Source organism: Microcebus murinus, chromosome 7, assembly GCF_040939455.1.
Source record: "Microcebus murinus isolate Inina chromosome 7, M.murinus_Inina_mat1.0, whole genome shotgun sequence".
NCBI classification, from domain to species: Eukaryota; Metazoa; Chordata; class Mammalia; order Primates; family Cheirogaleidae; genus Microcebus; species Microcebus murinus.
Window position 1 is genome coordinate 87,633,714 of NC_134110.1, and position 20,848 is coordinate 87,654,561.

The 20,848-nt window shown below is 40.3% G+C and overlaps 1 protein-coding gene across 6 annotated transcripts in view; it reads right to left on the reverse strand.

Moving 5' to 3' along the window:
• Nucleotides 1-20,848, reverse strand: part of SULF1 (sulfatase 1) — a 173,456-nt gene that overhangs the window by 83,453 nt on the left and 69,155 nt on the right. For all 6 annotated transcript variants that reach the window (XM_076005237.1, XM_076005238.1, XM_076005236.1 and 3 more), the window contains 2 exons: nucleotides 4,440-4,512; nucleotides 3,903-4,134 (listed from right to left, as the gene is read on the reverse strand). In XM_076005237.1, coding sequence (XP_075861352.1) covers nucleotides 3,903-4,074 — 172 coding nt within the window. In that variant the 5' untranslated portion in view covers nucleotides 4,075-4,134; nucleotides 4,440-4,512. The remainder of the gene's footprint in view (nucleotides 1-3,902; nucleotides 4,135-4,439; nucleotides 4,513-20,848) is intronic.

The following is a 20,848-nucleotide window of genomic DNA, read 5'->3' on the forward strand; positions in this document are numbered from 1 at the left end:
CACAGACTAGCTTATTTTATTTGTCCTCAGACAGACATGAGGGAGTGGCCCTATTCATGCTAAAGTGTCTTCCTCTCCAGCTTGGTTTCATAAACTTTAATTGCAGCCCTTCTCTGCCTTTGTCTCTCCAAACAAAGAGGTAGAATTGTTTTATTCTTTACCAGTAGGAAAAGTATTCTATTAAAATTTTCATAATTGTTCTTCTAAGTCTTTTCTAAGTCTGTTGTATCTTTCTGGAGGCACAGTAGCCAAAATTGCCTGCAGCATTGCAGGTGCAAAAAAAAAAAATTTGCATTAGGTAAAGATTTCTTAAGGCACTTGGCAAACAAAATTACATTTAAGTGAAAAATAAAACAAAACAAAACCCAACCACATCAAACCCACAATGAGATACCACCTTACACCCATTAGGATGGCTACTATTTGAAAAACAAAACAAAACAGAAAATAACAAGTGCTGGGTGGATGTGGAGAAATTGTAACAATTATGCACAGTTGGAGGGAATCAAAATGGTTCAGTTGCTATGGAGAAAAAACAGTAAGATTCTTCCTCCAAAAATTAAAAATAAAATTATCATATGATCCAGCATTCCACTTCTGGGTATGGATCCAAAAGTGTTGAATGTAAGGTCTTGAACACTTATGTTTGTAGCAGCATTATTCACAATAGGCAAAAGGAGGAAGGCAAAATTTCCAACAATGGATGAATGGTACAAACATACAATGGGACATTATTTAGCCTTAAAAAGGAAGGACATTCTGGCACATGTTATAACATAGAAGAACCTTGAGGACATTATGCTAGGTGGAAGGCACAAACAATGCATACTGTATGCTTCCTCCTACATGAGGTACCTAGAGTAGTCAAATTCATAGAGACAGAAAGTAGAAGGGTGGTTGCTAGGGGTTGGGGGAGAGAGAAACGGGGAGTTGTTGTTTAATAGATATAGAATTCAAATTTTGTAAGATGAAGAGTTCTGGAGGTTGGTTGTACAACAATGTGAATATATTTAACAGTACTGAACTGTACATTTAAAAATGGTTGAGATAGTTACCAAAACCCAAAAAACAACCAAAACCTAGAGCAATGATGTTTAAGAAGGATTATGAGCACATTACAAAGAAAGGAGCAAAAAGTCTCCATCAAACAGTAGCCACTACCAAGAGCATGACTTTCCAGCTGAGAATAGAGGTCTTTGCTGAACTTTTTACCCATAGTTCACTGTGGTTCATAATCACCTTGTTTGGCCAATAAGAAAATAAGGCCCATGTTATAACTCTGTTATCTCAGAAGTTAGAACATTACTATGCATTTACAGGTTGTTTTAGGAAGGGCTCATTAAACATGTGTAGGTGGACTGATTAAGGAAGAGACATTGGTTAAGTATGTAGCTATGGAGACCTACACCTAACACAGTTCTGGGTTTCACAGTTCACTAGCTCACCCACAAGCTACATTACTACTCTAAGCCCCATTTTTCTCATGTGCAAATTGAGGAGAATAATAGTAACTGGTTCATAGAGTTACTGTGAAGATTAGATAATCTAATGCTTATCGTGTTATCTGGGTAGAAAACCCAGGAAGCAGGTAAAGGCAGGTACACCTGGGTTGATAAAGCCTGGTCTACAACCCTTTAACCTTATATCCATATGCCTCCCGCAGAAGCCGATACTTAGTAATCGCTCAGGAAATATTTACTGAATGAATGAATGATCAGACAAGGCTGAAAATTTAAATTCTGTTAAAAATAGATTTATCAAACAATGCCCTAATATATTTAAAACATAGTGCTATATATTGAAGAGGTAGATCATGATGGATTCCTGTATTTATTTCTGAGAATCGTGTTAGCTTTTTCAGGACCCCGTGGGGCGTTGTTTCAAGTTTCTTTAGTGCCCACTGTATTCCCAGCACAGTCTCAGCATGGGGACTGCAACATAAACAAAACACACTCCTGTCACTGGTCGATCTCAGTCCAGTGGAGGGGACGGGTGTAGAGGGCACAGTAGAATAAGGGCCATGCCAGAGGCATGTCCATGGGTTGCAAAGGAAAGCCGCATTGAGCCTGCTGGAGGGTAGGATGGTTTTGGTTTAAGAACACTAAGCCCAAGGACAAGGCACCTGAACTGGGTCATGAAGAACAGGTAGGGCTTCTCCAGGTGGAGGAAGGTGGAAAAGGCAGTAGGGGTGTGGGTCTGGGGGGGAATGAGCTGTGCAAAGGCTTGGAATAGAGGTGAAGGGGCTGAGACACCAGACATCTTCAGGAAGTGGAAGTTGCTTTTATAAAGCACAGAGTGAAAGTGGGGAAAGGAAAACAGCCTTAGAGACAGGTGGGGGCCAGATGGCTCGGAACTCATTTGCCTGCAGTGGAAAGGGGCTTAATCCTCTTGGCAAAGGGAAACCACACAAGGGATTTCAGTAGAAAAGTGATCTGATCAGATAGATACTTGAAAGATGACTCTGGCAATGGAGAGAAGGATGGGAAGAAGGAACCCAAGACTATAGGGGATGGGTGGGCCAGGTGACCCTCTGGTTAGGGAAAACCTGGGAGAGAGAAGGAGGATCTAAAGATCTCAGCTGCAGTGAGAGGCATGGATGGGAGAGATGTTAAGGAAGGTGAATGAGACACGTGTACCTCATTTTACATGCTCTGTAAGTGAATGAAAACATTCAAACCAGCAGCTACATACATGCTAACATCATATATGCAAGACATTTCATTTCGGCATGTCACCTGAAAATCAATACTCTTATATTAAAAAAACAAAAAACAAAAAACAAAAAAACACAAAAAACTAATGAAGAGAGCAGACCTCAAATAACTTCAACAATAATGCCCCTGCCGGCTTATAGTGCATTTGCTTCTCGCTGAACCCAGGGAGTTAACTTTGTTGGGGTTCCATAGTTTGGTTTCAAACTGGAAATCAAAGTCCCCTTCCATGTAGATCAAATTCTGGAATGGAGGGTTTTTTCCGTACAAACCCGAGGAGCAGGAGCTCTGTGAAGAGGCCCAAAGTGCCCTGCTAGCCCCGAGTCTAAAAGAGTCTATCCATGGTCAAGTGGAGTGTGATGGGTAGGTGCAGCTGAACGATGCCTGAGAGCAAGGAATTTGGGTCGAGGAAAGGAGACTCGGGGTGCTGGTGACAACTTGGAGGGGCAAGCTTTTTACCTGTCTTAGAATATGCTAGAACTCTGCCCTAGGCTGATGGACAAGAGCCTAGGGCTGGACCATTAAAGGTGAGAGGATGAGAGACCCAATCAGACGATGTAGAAGGTAAGTGGAACCACTAGATGTCGGCAGGCTTTCCTGAGTATTCTACAGGTTACCCGGGTCAGCTAATTCACAAAGCATCACATCTAAGGTGGTAGTGAGTGGATTAACTACCGAAAGACATGCAGAATGCTGTACTTTCCAATTACCTAACAATTACTGTAGCAAGCTATGAATAAGGAATTCACTCTAATAATAATAACAGTTGAAAATTTGTTTAGTACCCATCTATGTTCATATACACTGCACAGAATCACAGTCACGTTCTTGTACTCTCTGAAACAACTTTGTCCAAATATCTTAAAAATTTCTTGGCTGAGAATTTCCAAGGTACGTGATCAAATCCTCAACTCTTGCCATCTTCTGTGCTTACTCTGTTCCTCCATCCTCCCACTGCCCCAGCCCCCTTCCCAGACTGTTGCAAAAGCTGAACACCAGAGAAGTAATACTAACACATAAGCCAAATGCTGTATCTATCAATACAAGTTCACGGTGTAAGCTAGGTTGCTGATTAAGGTACTATAGTTACGTGCAAAGCCTGACTATGTTCACTAAATGTTACTGATAGAGCTGAGGCTCAGTAAATCATCTGAACAGAAGAGATCAACAAAGAACAACCCAGTGTCTCACCCAGCTCCACGTCTTGGTCATCGGTGAGCACGAGAATGATGTTGGGTCGGATGTTTTTTCGTTCCTGCTGTATCCGTCCTCTGAACCTGGTGGATCTGACAGTCGAACAGAGGCTCCCCAGCAATTCTGTGCCCAGGACAGCCAAAACCAGCGCAGTGCAAGAATACTTCATTGTCTTTGGTCCAATGTCGCAAAACGGACACGACGTCTCAGCCTCCTGATTTCTGGAGTTCTGGGCAATCAGAGAAAAAGGGAGAGGGAGAGACTGAAATGAAATCCAAACCCCAAACACAGTTGCAGGAAAACGTCTACAAATGAGTCAGGACTGGCACGTCAACTGGCAGAGAGAGGGCTGCACGTGAGTCAGAAGCAGCAAACCCTCCCGAGCATCAGGGTAGTTTTTTAAGCACTTGATTATTTTGCAAATTCACTTTTGTTCTTTATTCTTATTCCAACTTTTCCTATTTCAGTTCACTGCCAAAATATAATTTCCAACACAAAGCTCAAACGTGAAAGCTTTCTGACAAGAGCTAATACCTCGAATTAGGTATCCTGGTTGAATAATCAATTTCCTTGCTCACAGGTATTCAGAACAGCTGCAGATGGAGTCCTAAAGGAGGGAGGAAAAAATACAAAGCAAATATCAGTAAAGGATTTTAAAACAGATTTTTGATTTGAAGTAGTCTCTCGAAACAGCATGCTATATGTGCATAATATATATTTTTTTCTTCTGTACTCCAAAACGGAGGAACAGTAAGAAACAACACTCAGAACTGCTAACAAATCACTCAAATAATAGCTTAATTTCAGAATCAACTCCATAAAAGGGTAATAAGGGTGTCATCCCTGCTCACCCTCTAACGGTACTTTAAACGTCCCCAACAGGACTAATGATCAGTTAGAAGAGCCAGTAGCGCCGGTGAGACCACGGTGCATTTGGAACGAGTGTTTGCACGTGGGGAGTGGATGGCACACGGGGCTTGTTGGGGGAGAACTGACTCACCTGCATACCATATTGAGTACCTATCAAGCAGAAAGAAACAAAAAGCTGTCATTTGTCACCTGCATGATGTCACTCACTACCCAGGAGAATCCTTTCTGCTGACAAAGACTTCACAGTGAGTGACTGGGACAACCTTTCCCAGCCTCTGAAAAGCTCCTAACTGTCCTCCATCAATCACCAGGGGAAACGGCGCTTCCTCTGGTGGGCAAGGCTGGTGCCCCTGTCCAGCCCTCGTCCTCAGCTTGTGCCGGCGCTTGAGTGGACAGAGCCGCCTTTGGGCTGTCAGTCAGCAGCCTCGCTACTGGCAAGACAGGGTACGGCGCGGCGAGCATGGCACAGGGGTTTTGCTTTGCCGCAGGTCTAAACCTGCAAAGCAGAATGATTGACTGGCTCTGAGGCTGGAGGTTAGAGGCTACCCTTCCACATTAGAAAATAAATAAAATCCAGAGGGGAGCACTGCAAAATCTTTGCAAAGCTGCAAAGAAGGAGACTTTCGAAAGGGTTAGACAAATGCCCCTCTCACTTTGGAACACTAACCTGCTGAAAGCTTTTTTTCTTGGATGTCTGAAAGATATAGCAAAGGGCTCATTTAAAAAAAAAAATCGTTCTCTTGTTTACGTCATAAGGGAACCTCTTAATGGGAATTTAAGCTGCCCTAAAATTAATTAGATAGTAGTCCGCTTCATCAGCCATCTTGTCCCCATACACCTGAGGATTGTATTTTGAACTGCAACAATAAACTGGCAGTGAATAAATAGGCATAACTAATTAAAGCGTTAGCATTGCATAGCAGGAGGAAAGGGGCTCCAACACTCAATTTCATGCCCTAAATTCTGGAAGGTGACATGGGGCAGCAAAAGAAGAAAGAAGAAGGACTGTGTACTGTTTACCCCTGCCATACACATTATATTGTTTTACACAAACACACACATATCCCTATTATTTTAAATTTTATGAGCTATTTTGTAAACAGTGCTAATGCTTTTCACTCTGCAGCCTGTAATTATACTGCAGGGTGGGGGGAGGGGAGAGACAACAAAAAAGAGGTTTTTAAACAAAAATCTAGTGTCTGCAGCCAGGCAGTGCTGACTATGTTATCTGAAAAGCAACAAACGAGCCAGTTCCAACTAATGGGGTAGCGCTGTAAAAGTCAATATGTAAGACTCAGTACTTTTTTTTTTTTTTTTTTAAACAACTAGGGGTTATTCCAGTGATTGTTGTGCATGCTGAACACTGAAAGCCTTCAATTATTCTGCACTGACTGTTTGGTTTCTGTGCATTTGTTTTAAATCATGAGAAACCTGATATGGGCATGAAAGGACAGGAAAACTACAAGAATAAAATACCAAACAATGGCTTGTTCCCACAAAGCACAGGTCAGGCTAAATAGTTTAATCTAGAAATTTCTTAGAGGGTTGGTTCTTTAAGTAGCAGAACTTTGGTCACCTCTCAAAGCCCACAAAGGCGTGTGAGGAGAGAGTAAACAGGGCTTTCTTGCATTTGCCATAGCATAAACCAACCTCTGCTGACAGTAGCAACCTGGAAGGATAGTCAGCCTCACTGCCTGGAGCAAACAGTGGCAGAGTTTAAATAATCAGCCACACACAAAACTGAAAGTCCTTGACAATTAAGATGCTGATAACATTCCCTGGAACCCAATCAACATTACTAGTTATTCTTTTCTTTATCTTATTTACTTTACTTCTTCCTTTAGGAAAAAGCAAATTAGCTTTAATGGTACCTTTGCATAAAGCAAATAAAAAATCATTTCCTAATACTGAAAAGGGAAAGCAGGGGGGATGTGGTTTTTACCTACCAAGTGACCTTCCCTCCTGGTCAATTAAAAGTGCAGAAAAGACTGACATTTTTCTGCCACAGTTTGTCTTATTTTTTTAATTAAATTTTTTATTTTCAATTAACAAATAATAGTTGTACGTATTTATGAGGTATACTGTGATGTTTTGACATATGTATACACTGTGGAATGATTATATCAAGTTAATTAATGTATCTGTCACCTCACATAGTTGCCATTTTTTTTTTGTAGTGAGAACATTTAAATTCTATTCTTTTCGAAATTTCGAGACATAGAACACATCATTATTAACTATGGTCACCTTGCTGTACAGTAGTTCTTGAAAGCTTATTCCTTTTGTCTAACCAGAACTTTGAACCCTTTGGTTAACCTCCCCCCCCCCATAGTTTATTATCCATTCAGGGAATTCATACAGAAAAACATATAAATTGAGTAGTCAAGAAAGTTGACCTTTCAGACAGGTCTGGCCAGCAAGAGTTCGCTATCTTTTCCCACCTACCCTCACTAAAACACACCACTCATTGACAATTCTTTATCTGAAAATTACCTTTTAAAACCTGTCATCCTCTAACTGCCTGGTTTCCAGCTCCAGAAGGACAAGAAGCAAAGAAAGGGCAGGGGGGAACCCCTGACAGACAAAATGCAGAACTGGACAGAGGAGACAGGATGCAATGTTTGAATTGGATGCTGTGCGTAGGACGACGAGGGTCCTTAGAGACTAACAATTTGTCTTGAGAAATAGTAGAAAATGGGAGAAATGTAAAAAGAGGTTTCTTCTCACACATGGAAAGTGAGCTTGAGGAACGGTGTTGTGGTCACAAATTAAGACCAGAATACAAGTTGCCTCTTCTCCAAGCCATAAAATGGCCATAAAACACCACTTGTAGTTATGGTCAACAGGTGCAGAATGTCTACAGAACTTTGTGTAGGGCACTCAAGCCAAGCTAGAAATGTGGTGCTAAATATTTCAAGTCACATACAAAAGCAAAAAAAAGACTGGAAAGACTTCAAGCCAACTGGATAGAAAGGTTAGTTCATATATGCTTGCCTAGCAATACTCCAAATGAAATTGAAGCCTTCATTATCCCAGTAGGTTTAAGAGGACTTCTGCCTCCACCAAGCCCCTCTTGTCCAGGCAGCTGGTGCTCGATCTCTAAAGGGCGTGTTGGCTAACATGCCAAAAACACCGGGCTTTTGTCCACAGCAAGTTTTCAAAGTGTAGTCTGGGACTTTGGGGGCCCCTGTGACTCTTCTGGGAGGGTCCACGAGTTCAGCAATATTTTGATGAGAATACAAACTCACGATTTGCTTTTTTTCACTTCATTGATATTTGCACTGATGGCGTAAGAACAACGCTGGGTAAAACTGCTTTTGTCTTAGTAAGAATGATGGAAGCTTCACATATAGTTTTTAAAAAAGCCAGTTTCGCTTAAGATGGAGCAGTAAAATGATTAACTTCATTAAACTTTGGCTTTGAATGAACATCTTTTCTTTTTGGTGTTCTAGTTTATGAGACAGGAGGTACACACAGAGCCCCTTGCTGTTTTGCAAGTACGATGGCTGTCTCAAGGAAAAGCACTGATGTGGCTGTGCTGCCAGCTGAACTGGCCATTTTTTCTTTTTTCATTTCTACTTAAAAGGATTACCTGAACTTAGATATTTTCTCGAATAATGAATGAAATGGGCCTATCATTTCAAGGGAAACAACTGATAGTATGTTTTACTAATGGTAGAAATCTAGCTTTCAAGCTAAAAATCCAAATTTTAGAAATCTTATATCCTTCACTGGGCAGCTTCCCAATATGTAAAACTTTTTCTGATGATGCTGGTAGGGATACTGACCAATCTTGCTTTTTAAAATTGTAAAAGGAAATACGTCACCATTCACAACATTTGCAAAATTCCTTGAAACAGTATTTCCCAAATGACTACAATGCTACAATATCATACAAGAGGTAAAAAGAAATCATTCCAAGTACAAGATGACCACCGGATTTAATGGAACAGAGTATGAAAAGTTCATTGATGTGGTTTCAGATTTCTTACCACAAATAACCTTTAAGAAATTATCACTTGTCAAGTTTTGTTGTAGTATCAAAGAATATCTACAAGTATCTGAAAAAGCTATTAAAATAGTTCTACTTTTCCAACTACTTATCCATGTGAGGCTGGATTTTATTCCTGTACTTCAGCCAAAACTATGTATTTCAACAGATTGAATGCAGAAGCAGATGTAAGAATCCAACGTTCTTCTTTACAGATAGACATTAAATAGATTTGCAAAAAATGTACAACCAATGCCACTTTGCTAACCTTTTTTTAATTTGGAAGATACAGTTATTTTTCATAAAATATATCATTTAAGTTAACATATAATAGGTTTATTATTATGTTCAAAATAATCAAGAAAGATTTAAAATTTTTCTATTTCAATTTCTAAGTATTCCATAATCCTGAGGTCCCCAATGTCTTGTATCAGTCCACAGCCTGTTAGGGACCAGGCCTCCATGGGTGAACTTGTGTTCCGTGAAACTTAGGAAAACAGGAAATGGGAGGGGCTCACAGCAGGAGGTGAGTGGAAGATGAGCAGGAGCTTCATCTATATTTACAGCCACTCCCCATCACCGGAATCACTTCCTGAGCTCCGCCCACCACCACCCCTCCCTTGGAAAAACTGTCTTCCATGAAACTGGTCCCTGGTGCCAAAAAGGTTGGGGACTGCTGTCCACATAAAAGCTCTTAGGGGGGTGTCCTCAATAAATTTTAATAATATAAAGGGATCCTGAACTAACAGGGTTTGAGAATTGCTGTCCTACAGTGTACCTGGTTCTACAGTTTGGGCCAGACCTTCACCACTGAGACTGTAGACCTGGCCCTATTCACAAGCTTCTCATTCACTTTTTTCCCTTAAAGCCTTGAAACTGTCCTCAGTTCTAAATGCCTGGTCTCACATAAGAGCTGTTGATGAGTAATGACATTCTGCATGTGTTTGTTTTTTACCCGAAGAAAACACAGAATTTTACAAATGAATGCTCACATGGCTCACGTCTGTGAGGGACAGAGTCAGAACCACCCACGCACTGCAGAAATAAAACTTGTCTGGGATCCTGCACAGGAATCGTTTCTAGTACAAAGCAAGGCCACTCTGGAGTTAGGCCGGAGGAAAGAGGGACACCGTAACAGAAAGAAATAGCAGGGGAGATTATGCAACTACTCCAAGCTGAATTTAGCCAGAACACATTTAGATTATTGTCAGAGTGAAGTGAAATAGAATTATGCTGGCAAGAAGCCGGTAGCCACCTCTCACCCTCCTGTCACCCACCGCCATCGACATACTCCCATTTCTTAGGGTTGGTTTCCATGGCCCTTTCCCCTTAAGGCTGGCTTTCAAATCTCTCTTGCTGTTTTTAGAGGAAGCCTCAGGATATGCTACCTTCTTTATAATACATGTGAACCCATGAAGAAGCTAATTTCTTCTTTTAATAACCCCATAGCTGGCAAAGTGCATCTATTGTTAAGCCCCAGAAAATTACTGTTTCCCCATCTAATTTATTGCCACTGCAAGCAGAGAAGATAGACAACAGTCCCCTTCTGGTGCTATAACATTTTTATATTCCTCCAATAATAAATCCTCTTCCAACAGGCAATGGCAGCTGAAAAGTGCATGCTTCTGACCTGGAGCACTGGTGGGGCAACACTTGGCTAAATGATGAGATCCTTCCTCAGTGATACTTCCTTTTCTTCCTCTTCTCCCTTTCTACTGTTTCTCCTGCCTCCAACCCCAACCTTGTGAATTCCAAAATTGGAAGAAACCTTGAAAAGTCATCTGTACACAAAATGGTTAGCGTCAGTTATCCCTGGGGTGGTGACAGAGAGGGGCAGATTTTATTTTTTACTTCATGCATGTACATGTTGAATTTTTCAATGATCTGTCACATCGCAAATATAGAAATTAGTACATTTAAGTTTTCTAGGTTTTCTCCCTTCTCCTTATGGAGGGGGAGATGACACAAAAGGAGTCGAAGAGTATTAAGGACAAAGTGACAGGTTATAGCAAGAAACATACTTTTGAGACTTACCCTCACGAAAGCAGGAACTAAGACCACATAAAAACAAGCTTACCAAGGGAAGGGCGTTCTAGAGAAAGCAAAAAGTCCAAGACTGAGATTTGTTCAGCTTCTTTCAGATGGAATCAGCAAGACAAAGGAAAACAAAGTATTTACATATTATGAAAATAACCAGAAGGACCCGATGTTCCTGAAGCAGATGATACAATGTGTCTAAAGGGACTGATAATCGTCACTGGTGACCAATTATGGTCCAAATCACTACCAGTGGTCAGTGGTTACAATGGTGGCAGGGAGATCCAAGAGGATGAGAACAAAGAAATGATCCCGTTTCCAGAAGAAGGGGCTTTGGAAACCTCAGTTAAAATGGATTTAGTGAAAAGACAGCAATGTTGACAAAAAGAACTACAAATGTGGTCTTTAGGCATCTTAGCTAGGTCTTGAAGCGTATGGTTTATTACATTAAATTCCATTAAATTTGCCTTTGGTTTTGTATTCGAATAGCCTATTTGTATTGAAGTATCTAGAGGTATTTATTGCATTAGTCAGCAGAAGTAGTTTGTTGCAATAACAAAGAAACTCCAAATATCAGTGGCTTAATACGGTAAAATTATATTTGTTGCTCACACTACAAAAGTCACACACAGGGTGGCTGAGAGCTCCCCTCTGCCCAGACAAGCATGGAGGCACACTGATAGGGGCAGTGTGGTCGTGTTGCTGCAATAAATAGATCAAGAGGCCGGGGAAGAAAACACTAGAGAATATTGCAGGAGCTTTTCATGCCTTCAACCTGGAAGTGACCCAGTTCATTCCTAATATGTCATTGGCTGTAACTAGTCACAAGGCCCTGCCAGTTGCAAAAAGTCTGGGAAATTCGGTGAAGCAGATGGAGTGCTTGCTGAGCACTGCCACAGCCTGAAGTTTCATCGGTACCTTATGTATTCTCTTTCTCTCCACACACACACAAACTCTCCCTTTCTCTCTCTTATATGTATATAAATATATTTATGCACACAGACACATATCTCAAATGATAAAGAAACATAATCATCCTCACAGCTTAAATTTCAATCATTCTTAGGTACTAAAAATGTACTTTTAATAGATTTGGGGATTTTTTGTTTTTTTAGACATGCTTCATTTTAGTCTATTTTTCCAATGTATACAATCTGGTACAATATGCATTTATTTTAAAGGTCCACAATTCTTCTGATACATTTAAGCTGGAGAAAATATTTTTAAAAAGACAACTAGATGGTATATTTTATATTTCAAAAGCATTTCTCTAACTCCTGGCCTTAAATGTTCCTACCGCCTTGGCCTCCCAAAGTGCTGGGACTGCAGGCGTGAGCCACCGAGCCGGCCTGGGAAGCATTTCTCCAAATGGAACCCCTGACCTCACTGTATACATGAAACCACAGTCAAGAGAATTCCACTGGCTTTCTGTCTACACCATCAAGCTCACTGCCAAGGCAGTGCTCTTTAACATCTTCTAAGAGTGAAACATAGCAGAGTGGATATGAGTTTCTTCCCAAGACCCTGCTGGCTTCACACAGAGTTGTGGCCAAGAAACTCTGGTCTGAAAATAATAGTGTGAAGGATGAACATGCATTTCACAAGACAGGAAAAGAGAATTCTAGTTCTTAACTCAAGGCAAATTATAGGGATTAGCTGTATTTTTTCCAAAATTCATTAGGTACAGGATAACCTTTTTTAAAAAATCAAACATCTATATTAATGTCCATGCCTTTGCTCAGAGACATTTTCCAAGAAGCCATAAAATACAGATTGGTTCTTGTATTGATATTAATATTTTAAAAATCCTCCTTCATAACTTGTATTGGGAAATACTATTTTGAGATCTTTTGTACTATTGGTTAAATATATAATTCTAAGTGTTTTAATAACAAAATCATCTTCAACATGTATCTAAATCTCGGTGCTATCTTTAGATTACTGGATCTCTTTTAGCTATATACTTATCTCCCAGCGACTAATGAGCATAGTTTTACATTTATCAGTAAAAAGAGTGACTCTATTTAAATTTCTGGTGAAATTCAGTCCTGTAGTCACAGAAAATACCATTACAATAGAATAAATGGAATAATTAGCAGTCATTTCTAGGAAAATTAATTTACTGTATTAGTCTTGGCAATAATGCATACAAAGTATGCAAACTATCTATTTTTATTGACACCATTATGGTTTACGACATTCTCGTCCAATCAAATTCACCTATTTACCATCAGATCACTATCTGGACGTGGAGATATTTATCAGTGTCTTTAGATGCATTCACAACTGAAGACAAACAGCATGACATGTCTAAAACCATAAATTTACTGACATTCACAGATTCAAATGATGAATCTGTAGGGACTAGAAACTTAAAATATGACTTCCATCTTAGTTTTGTCTGGATAGAAGTTGGGAAACATATTAGCTAATAAAACCTTTTTATTCGGCCGGGCGCTGTGGCTCACGCCTGTAATCCTAGCTCTTGGGAGGCCGAGGCGGGCGGATTGCTCAAGGTCAGGAGTTCAAAACCAGCCTGAGCAAGAGCGAGACCCCGTCTCTACTATAAATAGAAAGAAATTAATTGGCCAACTGATATATATATGTAAAAAATTAGCTGGGCATGGTGGCGCATGCCTGTAGTCCCAGCTACTCGGGAGGCTGAGGCAGAAGGATCGCTGAAGCCCAGGAGTTTGAGGTTGCTGTGAGCTAGGCTGACGCCACGGCACTCACTCTAGCCTGGGCAACAAAGCGAGACTCTGTCTCAAAAAAAAAAAAAAAAAAACCTTTTTATTCTATTGTTACAAAAGAATAAACTTTATGAAGTTTTATGTGTAAGAATTTATAGAATGAAAATTGTAAGAGCCATGTTAGCACCCTAAGCCGTTACTTGTCTTGTGTGACAAATAAATATTCCTGAACAGGCTCAGATTACGATTTATGTCCACGGATGTTTGTGGCAAATTTATATTTATTGTCACTGGAGTATCTTTATAAAAAGATGTTTATAGGTGGACCACTCCTTAGAATTCATCTAGACCTCTAAACTATAAACACCTGACAGTGTTCCACTTCCAGAATTTATTTTCTCACTAACTACTCTGCTTTGTTTTAAACCTCTTTTGCTCAGCACACACACTAAGAACAGCACTTGTCACACAAAGGAGCTGATATAATTAAACCAGATGATGTGCCCCACAAGTAAAATCAGCCATTCATGAAAGCTGGTCACCAGAGGCCATTTCAAACAATGCATATTTTAAAGTCATCTAAAGTAATCCCTTCTCTCTACTGATTTGGTTTCCATGAAGACTTAAGCACATGTGTGTTGCAAAAAGGAGGCTTATTAAAACCTGATGTGATATTAGAGATTATAATGCAACAGGATTGAGCTGATTTTGAAGATCCGAGTCTTCAAAAAGGAAAGCAATCTTCAATGGTATTTGTAAGCTTACTAAAACATCATACATAGAAAGATAAATGATGTTTACTTATTAATTAAGGGAAAACAAAAATAAAGAATGCTCCCTTGTTAACCGGATTGGAGTTTTATATATAAAATTTGCATATAAATGGGGGAACTAAAACAGTTTTCACTGATGGACTAATTAGCAAAGCACAGCAACTATTTTATAGCTATAATGAGTGAGGAGCTTGGGTTATTTAGAAAATTCTTTTATAAAATTATGAATCTCAAGTATATCATTCCCTGGCTCACAATGGTAAAAAAAACCTTATGAAAATGTGTCACGCAACAACATTTGGCAATTTCAAAATATTAGTTATCATCATTAGAAGTGAATTGTTATAGCTACTAAGTCTGGTCACCCAAGAAGTTTACAAAGACCCCCAAAGTTTACCAAAACCTTCAGTCTAGGTAGATCTCTGGATGTTTTGTTTGTTTTCTCTGATTTTTTTTTTCTATTTCCTGATTGTATTTAGTTTCAATGATGTATAAAAATACAAAGCAGCAGATTTGATACATTTTTTTGTCCTGCATTTCAGGATTTTCTTCATACAGCTTATACCTTGAAACACACACCGAAGGAAACATGTAAATGATCATAAATGGTTTTGCAAAATCAGCAAAAAGCAACGGTCTGGCACACAGGCCATCTGCTTTTTCTCATTTGAACACCACTTCATGGAACAGATCATATATGAGAAAAGAGGTTAGCAACCTCCACTTCATAGGGCCGAAGTGAAGGAGACATGCTGGAAAATACCTTATAGAATCTCTGAGTTTGAAGGGGATCTCAAAGTTGCCTGCATCAAACTTTAATGACTAAAACTTCTCTATAGATAGCACCAAGGAATAGCATCCCTGTCTAGGTAACACATATCTTACTAGGCCATCTGTTTAGTTTTGGGTGACATTTAAGGTCAGAAAATTCTCCCATTTACTGAACAAAAATTTGCCTTCCTCTCTCTTTTAGATGTTTAGTCATGCTCTGTTCTTCTAAACCAATGAAATAATTCCATATTCTTCCGTCTAACAAATACTTTGACTATTTCAAGATTGCTTCCATCTAACTCCTAAGTCTTTTCCTCTTACAAAACATACCTATGTGATGGTTTAGTGGTAAATTATGGGAGAGAGTTGGAAGGGATTATTTTGAATTTGGTCATTGGTTGGTTAAGTATTGAATCAATAAACCCTACAAAGCTCTAGTTACACAAACACGAAGCCAGCATATTTAATGCCCATCTGGCTCGAGGGGATTTTGACTACTACACTACTGTAAATCAGTGGTTTCCAAATTTACTAAGAAAAATCTCCTTATGTACTGCTACTTTTGTGTTAGGATTAAATCCAACTCAGAAATCTTCCAAAATTTGCATAATTAAATTGCTAATTAGTTTTATTGGAGAGTAAATCCAGACAAGAAAGATGAAGCTCCAGGCTAAAGTCATAATCCAAGTATTAGATTTGTTTTTCCATTCCCTACAACTTAGTCATCAATTTCCTTCTAGCAATTACATTTTGAGGAAGCTTTCCTTCCAAGATGAAAGATCTTTGCTACACTTGGCTCCCAATTTCAGAATACTGGATACTTTAAAAGAGCTATGTAAAAGAAGAACAACCATTCCACCATTCAACAAGGGCCCCAAGCTCAAGTACTTAATTCACAAGGTAGAGCAGGTGTTCATCAGAACCACCTGGAGGTCTTGTGAATTACTCCAATGGTCCTGATTCTGGGGAGGGGCCTGAGAAATTGCATTTCTAACAAGTTCCCAGGTGATGCTGACTACAGGTCCAGAGGAGAGGAACCAACCCACTAACACTAGCAAAAAGAAGAGTGGAAGACCCGCCAGGCAGCTGCTTCAGGTCTTTTCCATAAAGGCTGACTTCTCAGACCTTTGCATTGGCCAAGGTGGCTAAGCACTCCCAAGACAGGACTATTGGGATTATTGATATTGCCAATTATTTCGTAGCTGACAGGACCATTTGGTAAGTTGCAGAGTTTTGTGCAGTTGCAAACTTCTGTAAGTTGCAACTTATGCAGAGTAGCCGAGAAGGCAAACATTCCAACACACTAGGCCTTCACTAGGCACCGACAACCGAGGAAGTTTTCCATGGCAGAGCCTTAATTTCCCTCAGCAAATATCCAGAAGTGTTCTTTGGAGAGGCTTTCCAATGATCACTACCATCCCTTCCTACATATTCTCTTTTAATGTCTGAAGGAATAAGGTTCCTCGAATTCTTGCCATACATGAACTAATGGGACCTGATAGTGGCCCAGAGCAATGCTGAAGTTTGTTACATTTATTAAAACAACTGTTAAGCACAAAGATAGGTTCACCACCACAAGATTTTATTTTATATCTTAAGGTAAATTATTACCAGAGATTAAGGAGGCAGAGTGAGTTTCTTGGTTTGTTTTTTAATGAAGCCCCTCCTCAGTCTCCCAATTCTGTTCTACTATATCTGCCAATCTTCCCCTCTGGGACCTTCGGCCCTGTCTATCACCTCCTCTTTGGGACAGTGGCAAATGAATATAGTTGCAGTAGAAAACACTCTGAATCAACTAACCAATATGATCCAAAACATGTATCAACTTACTGTGATGTGCAACACACCGTTAGTTGCTCCTGGGAACCACGCACTGAATTCTCCTTGCCACACTGCGGAAGGGTCGGGAAAAGGATGAGGCCACACAAAGGGAGCTGGAAAAGTCAGATGGAACCAACAGGACTGGGTGCGGTGGGCTCAAAGAGAGCCCAGGTCAAACTTGCAACCTTCCAAACTACTTTGTCGGTCTTGATTCTTGTAGCAGCAACTTCTCCCCAGAACCTCAAATTGGGACACGTGGTCCATTTTGCAGCCTGGGTTTTCTGAGTGCCTGACTTCAGGGAGTAACTTCCAGCACCACATGGAATACTTAGGGACTTGGGCACAGCAGAGAGGTGGCACAACTTGTCTTCTTTCCTTCTGTCCTATTGCTCCCTCGTGCTCCTCACCTTCTCATTTTATCGCCTGCTTCTTCCTCCTCACTCCTCAGATACTAAAACCTATTCTGCCCCTGGACTTTGGAAAGTCCCCACCATACTTTTTCTTCCTGTTGGCCTCTTGGCTCTCCAAATGTCCACATTTTCCAAGATGTGGGTGAGACTTGATCCTTTATCAAGAAGTAATAATTTTCATTAATATCCATTGAGCACGTACCACATATTAAACCTTTCACAGTCATTTGTTCACTTTATCCTAACCACACACCTATCAACTCGGTACTATTATAGCTCTTTTTTTTTTTTTTTTTTTTTTTTTTTTTTTTTAAATGAGGAGACTGAGATTCAGAGAAGTTAAGGGATCTGTCCAAGATTATACAGCAAGGGGCGGAATTGGCAGGACCCCACACCAGAGTCTTTCTTCTCAACTGTTCTTTTTTTGCACTTTCTCTTGAAGTGTATTTTCACTTTAAAAGATCATGTATGCCTAAAGAATTTCAAACTGGCAAAATTATGGGGGAGAAATATCAGGGGCAAAAATAGGCTTCAGGTGTTGCTGTTTCCCAGCACCGGCCACTGTGCCTTGCAGAATCTCCCCAGGGAACAAAACAGGGCATCAGTATTGCAGCCACACACCACGACAGCCCCTCTTTCACCTTCCGAACAGAAGCAGACCCCTCCAAGCTCAGTAAAACAAAGAGGCGTTGCTGGGCGAGAGAGTGGACTGGCGTGGTCGAACATGAATATTCAAGACCACGAGTCACAACTCCATGAATTCGAGGGTCTCCTCTATTTGTATTTAGCATTGTGGAGTCGCGAGACAACTTGCAATGATTAATTAATCCTTGGTGACAAGGCAGAAGGTGAAATAATTTGTGCATAGTCACGCAGTCGGTCATTCTCAGGCTCCGAGTTAGTACTGGAGGGCTTCAATTTCCAGAGACAGAAGGAAGATTGGACTGGACTTTCCCTTTTGTGCTTGTGATCTAAGAGATCCACCCCTTATCCTTGAAATTTTCTAAGAGGAGGGCAGGTGGCCACCAGCTGTCATTAGCCCACACCCTAATGAATGACATCATCCTCGATATCGCCAGTCCATGAAAATTCCATCCTCTGGGATCCCCCTTCCCACCACCCTCAGCAGGACTTGTTCCCCCACCCCAAGGAGACACACACCCCTGGGAGCCCTTCTGGGGCTTGGCTTCCTGGCTTGGTGGAGGGGGCACGATCTGGTTAATACATTGCACTTGGCTGCTTGCAGTGGTTTTTTTTAGGTTATTCACAGTAATATTGCAATTACCTTTCACGGTGGGGGGAAAGAAGGTCTCTAAATGTGAATTTCCATGATATCTTACTTAAACTATTTAAAGACTCGAATATCAGGCCGGGTGCAGTGGTCTTCATGGCACTGCTTTTACCTCCCTTGCTATCAATCAGTGATCACTGCTAGTTATGGTATCTGTGTTTGCCTCTTGTCTTCTAATATGCTAGGGAGCATAGTCTCCTACCTTTTCCCTTGTGATATGTTAGGGAGATACCAGGGAGATTTGTTAGACCTTGTTAGATGTGTGTCTAAAATAAGAGTGAAGACATGAGGGTCTCTCTCAAGTGTGATACGCTGGTGGCAAAGTGCATGGATGTTGTGACGAATGCTTGGGTGGGGGTGCTTCATAAGCTTATTGGATTCCTGCTTGTTTTTGCTGGTTGTACGTTAGACAAATGAAGTTGGGAAAGAACAAGTTTTGGATTAAGTTCAAGAGAGCATTCCTGGTTTGCTATTTTCCATATTTAACAGATTTTTTTTCTAGATATTTGACGAAGCATTAATACTACCTGCCATTTCTTATTCAATTTCACTTATTCTAACTGCTGTAAACATTTTGACTCAGTGCCCTCTGTTGAGCAGCGGTGTAAGGCCCCCTTCCCTGGGCACTATTGGAGATAGCCATACAGGAGAAAAGAGCCCTGCCTTTGAATGCATGGTTACACACAATGTTAGGTATAATATGGTTCCAGAACGTGCTAGCCACTACTGTCATTTCAAAGGTGGGACACACGGCACATTTTGAAAGACCCCCAAACTCCCTACAATGTGCGCAATGTTCACTTTGGCTTCTTTTAAAAATGAAAACAATTCCCAAAGGGTTCATTTCACCAGTCCAGCTAAATGAAAGTCAAATGTTTCCAACTTGGTTAGTGGACAACTATTTCCTATTTAGCACTTTCCTCTAATATATATTGAGCTATCTTCTGAAAGCCTGACCTGACATGGATAATAATTGAACTTTGTATCAGATTTTTCATATGCTTAGATGGTTTCTAAGATCTCAGATCCCAGTAGAAGATATATTTGTTCTTCATAGATAAAATAACTCTTTCTGTGTTCAGAAGGCATAGCTGCTTAGGAAAGACTTTGTCATACATTGTCAGATGTGCGCTTCATACTATTTATATGGGAAGATAGAGCAGGCGTTATTACTCCTTCCCCACCAGAGTAGAAGCAAAGAAAAAATGTATCTGCACTAGTTTCAAGCCTTTCACTACTACTTTTCACAACAACCCAAGGAAATAGAATATTGGTTTGAGATGTACTCTTTCTGCACAAACACATCAACCAGTGAAACTACAAAGAGGTAGTAATTTCCCTAGTAACCAAAATACAGTGAGTTAGTGTTCATGCTGCTGGCCAGTAATTTTAGCAACATTATGATGTTGCTCAGCGTAACCTTCATAGAATCTTAGGTTTTAAAAAAGTATGTGAAAAACAACTTTTTGTCAAAAATGTCTATGGAATAATTCAAATTAAATAATTTCAGGATTAATAATCTAAGGAAAGCCTTGAAGATATAGTAAACAGTCTTTTTTATAAAAACAGATTAAAAAGTTAGATTGATTACACTGTAGTAAATGCATTTGTACATGACATGAAACTAAAATTTTTAAATAAGAAAGGACTGCTTTGTAGGAAGTTAGCACCTTCTCAGTGGACAGCAGCTGGAAAACTTAAAATTTTCTAGGTGGGTCTGATGGGGGAGAAGCAGCAGAACTTGCTTGTTACGCCTGAACCCTCTCCTCACCTTGATTCACTACAGAGGCAAATGCAGAGGACAAAACAGTATTCGACACAATAATGATAAGACACAACTTTATTTTGTCTGATGGCGAAAACTTATTTTTCTCCAAATTTTGGGCTCATCTCATTTCTGTAATCATTTGTGGAAAGAAAAAGTGGCTGACTTAAACAGCCCCAAATGAAACGGCATGGGCTGCCGACTACCTACTTCCTCATGCTTTATCTCCTTTTTTTATAACAAGGTCCCAATTTTGTTTGCAGTGGCCAGCTATACGGTCCCTAGCAGCTCTATGTGCCCACGTGACCTAACTCTTTCCAATGAGATGTAATGAAAGGACTGTGTGGGACTTCTGGGATGGTTCCATAAAAGAGTGTGGGTAGCCATTTGTCATATATCATAACTGGAGTTTCAGCAGCCATTGTGGACCATGAGACACTCTCAGGGATGGCATGCTTCATGGTGGATTAAAGAGAGAAAAGGAGCCTGGGTCCCTAGTGGCTAATGTCTCAGCCCTGACAGCC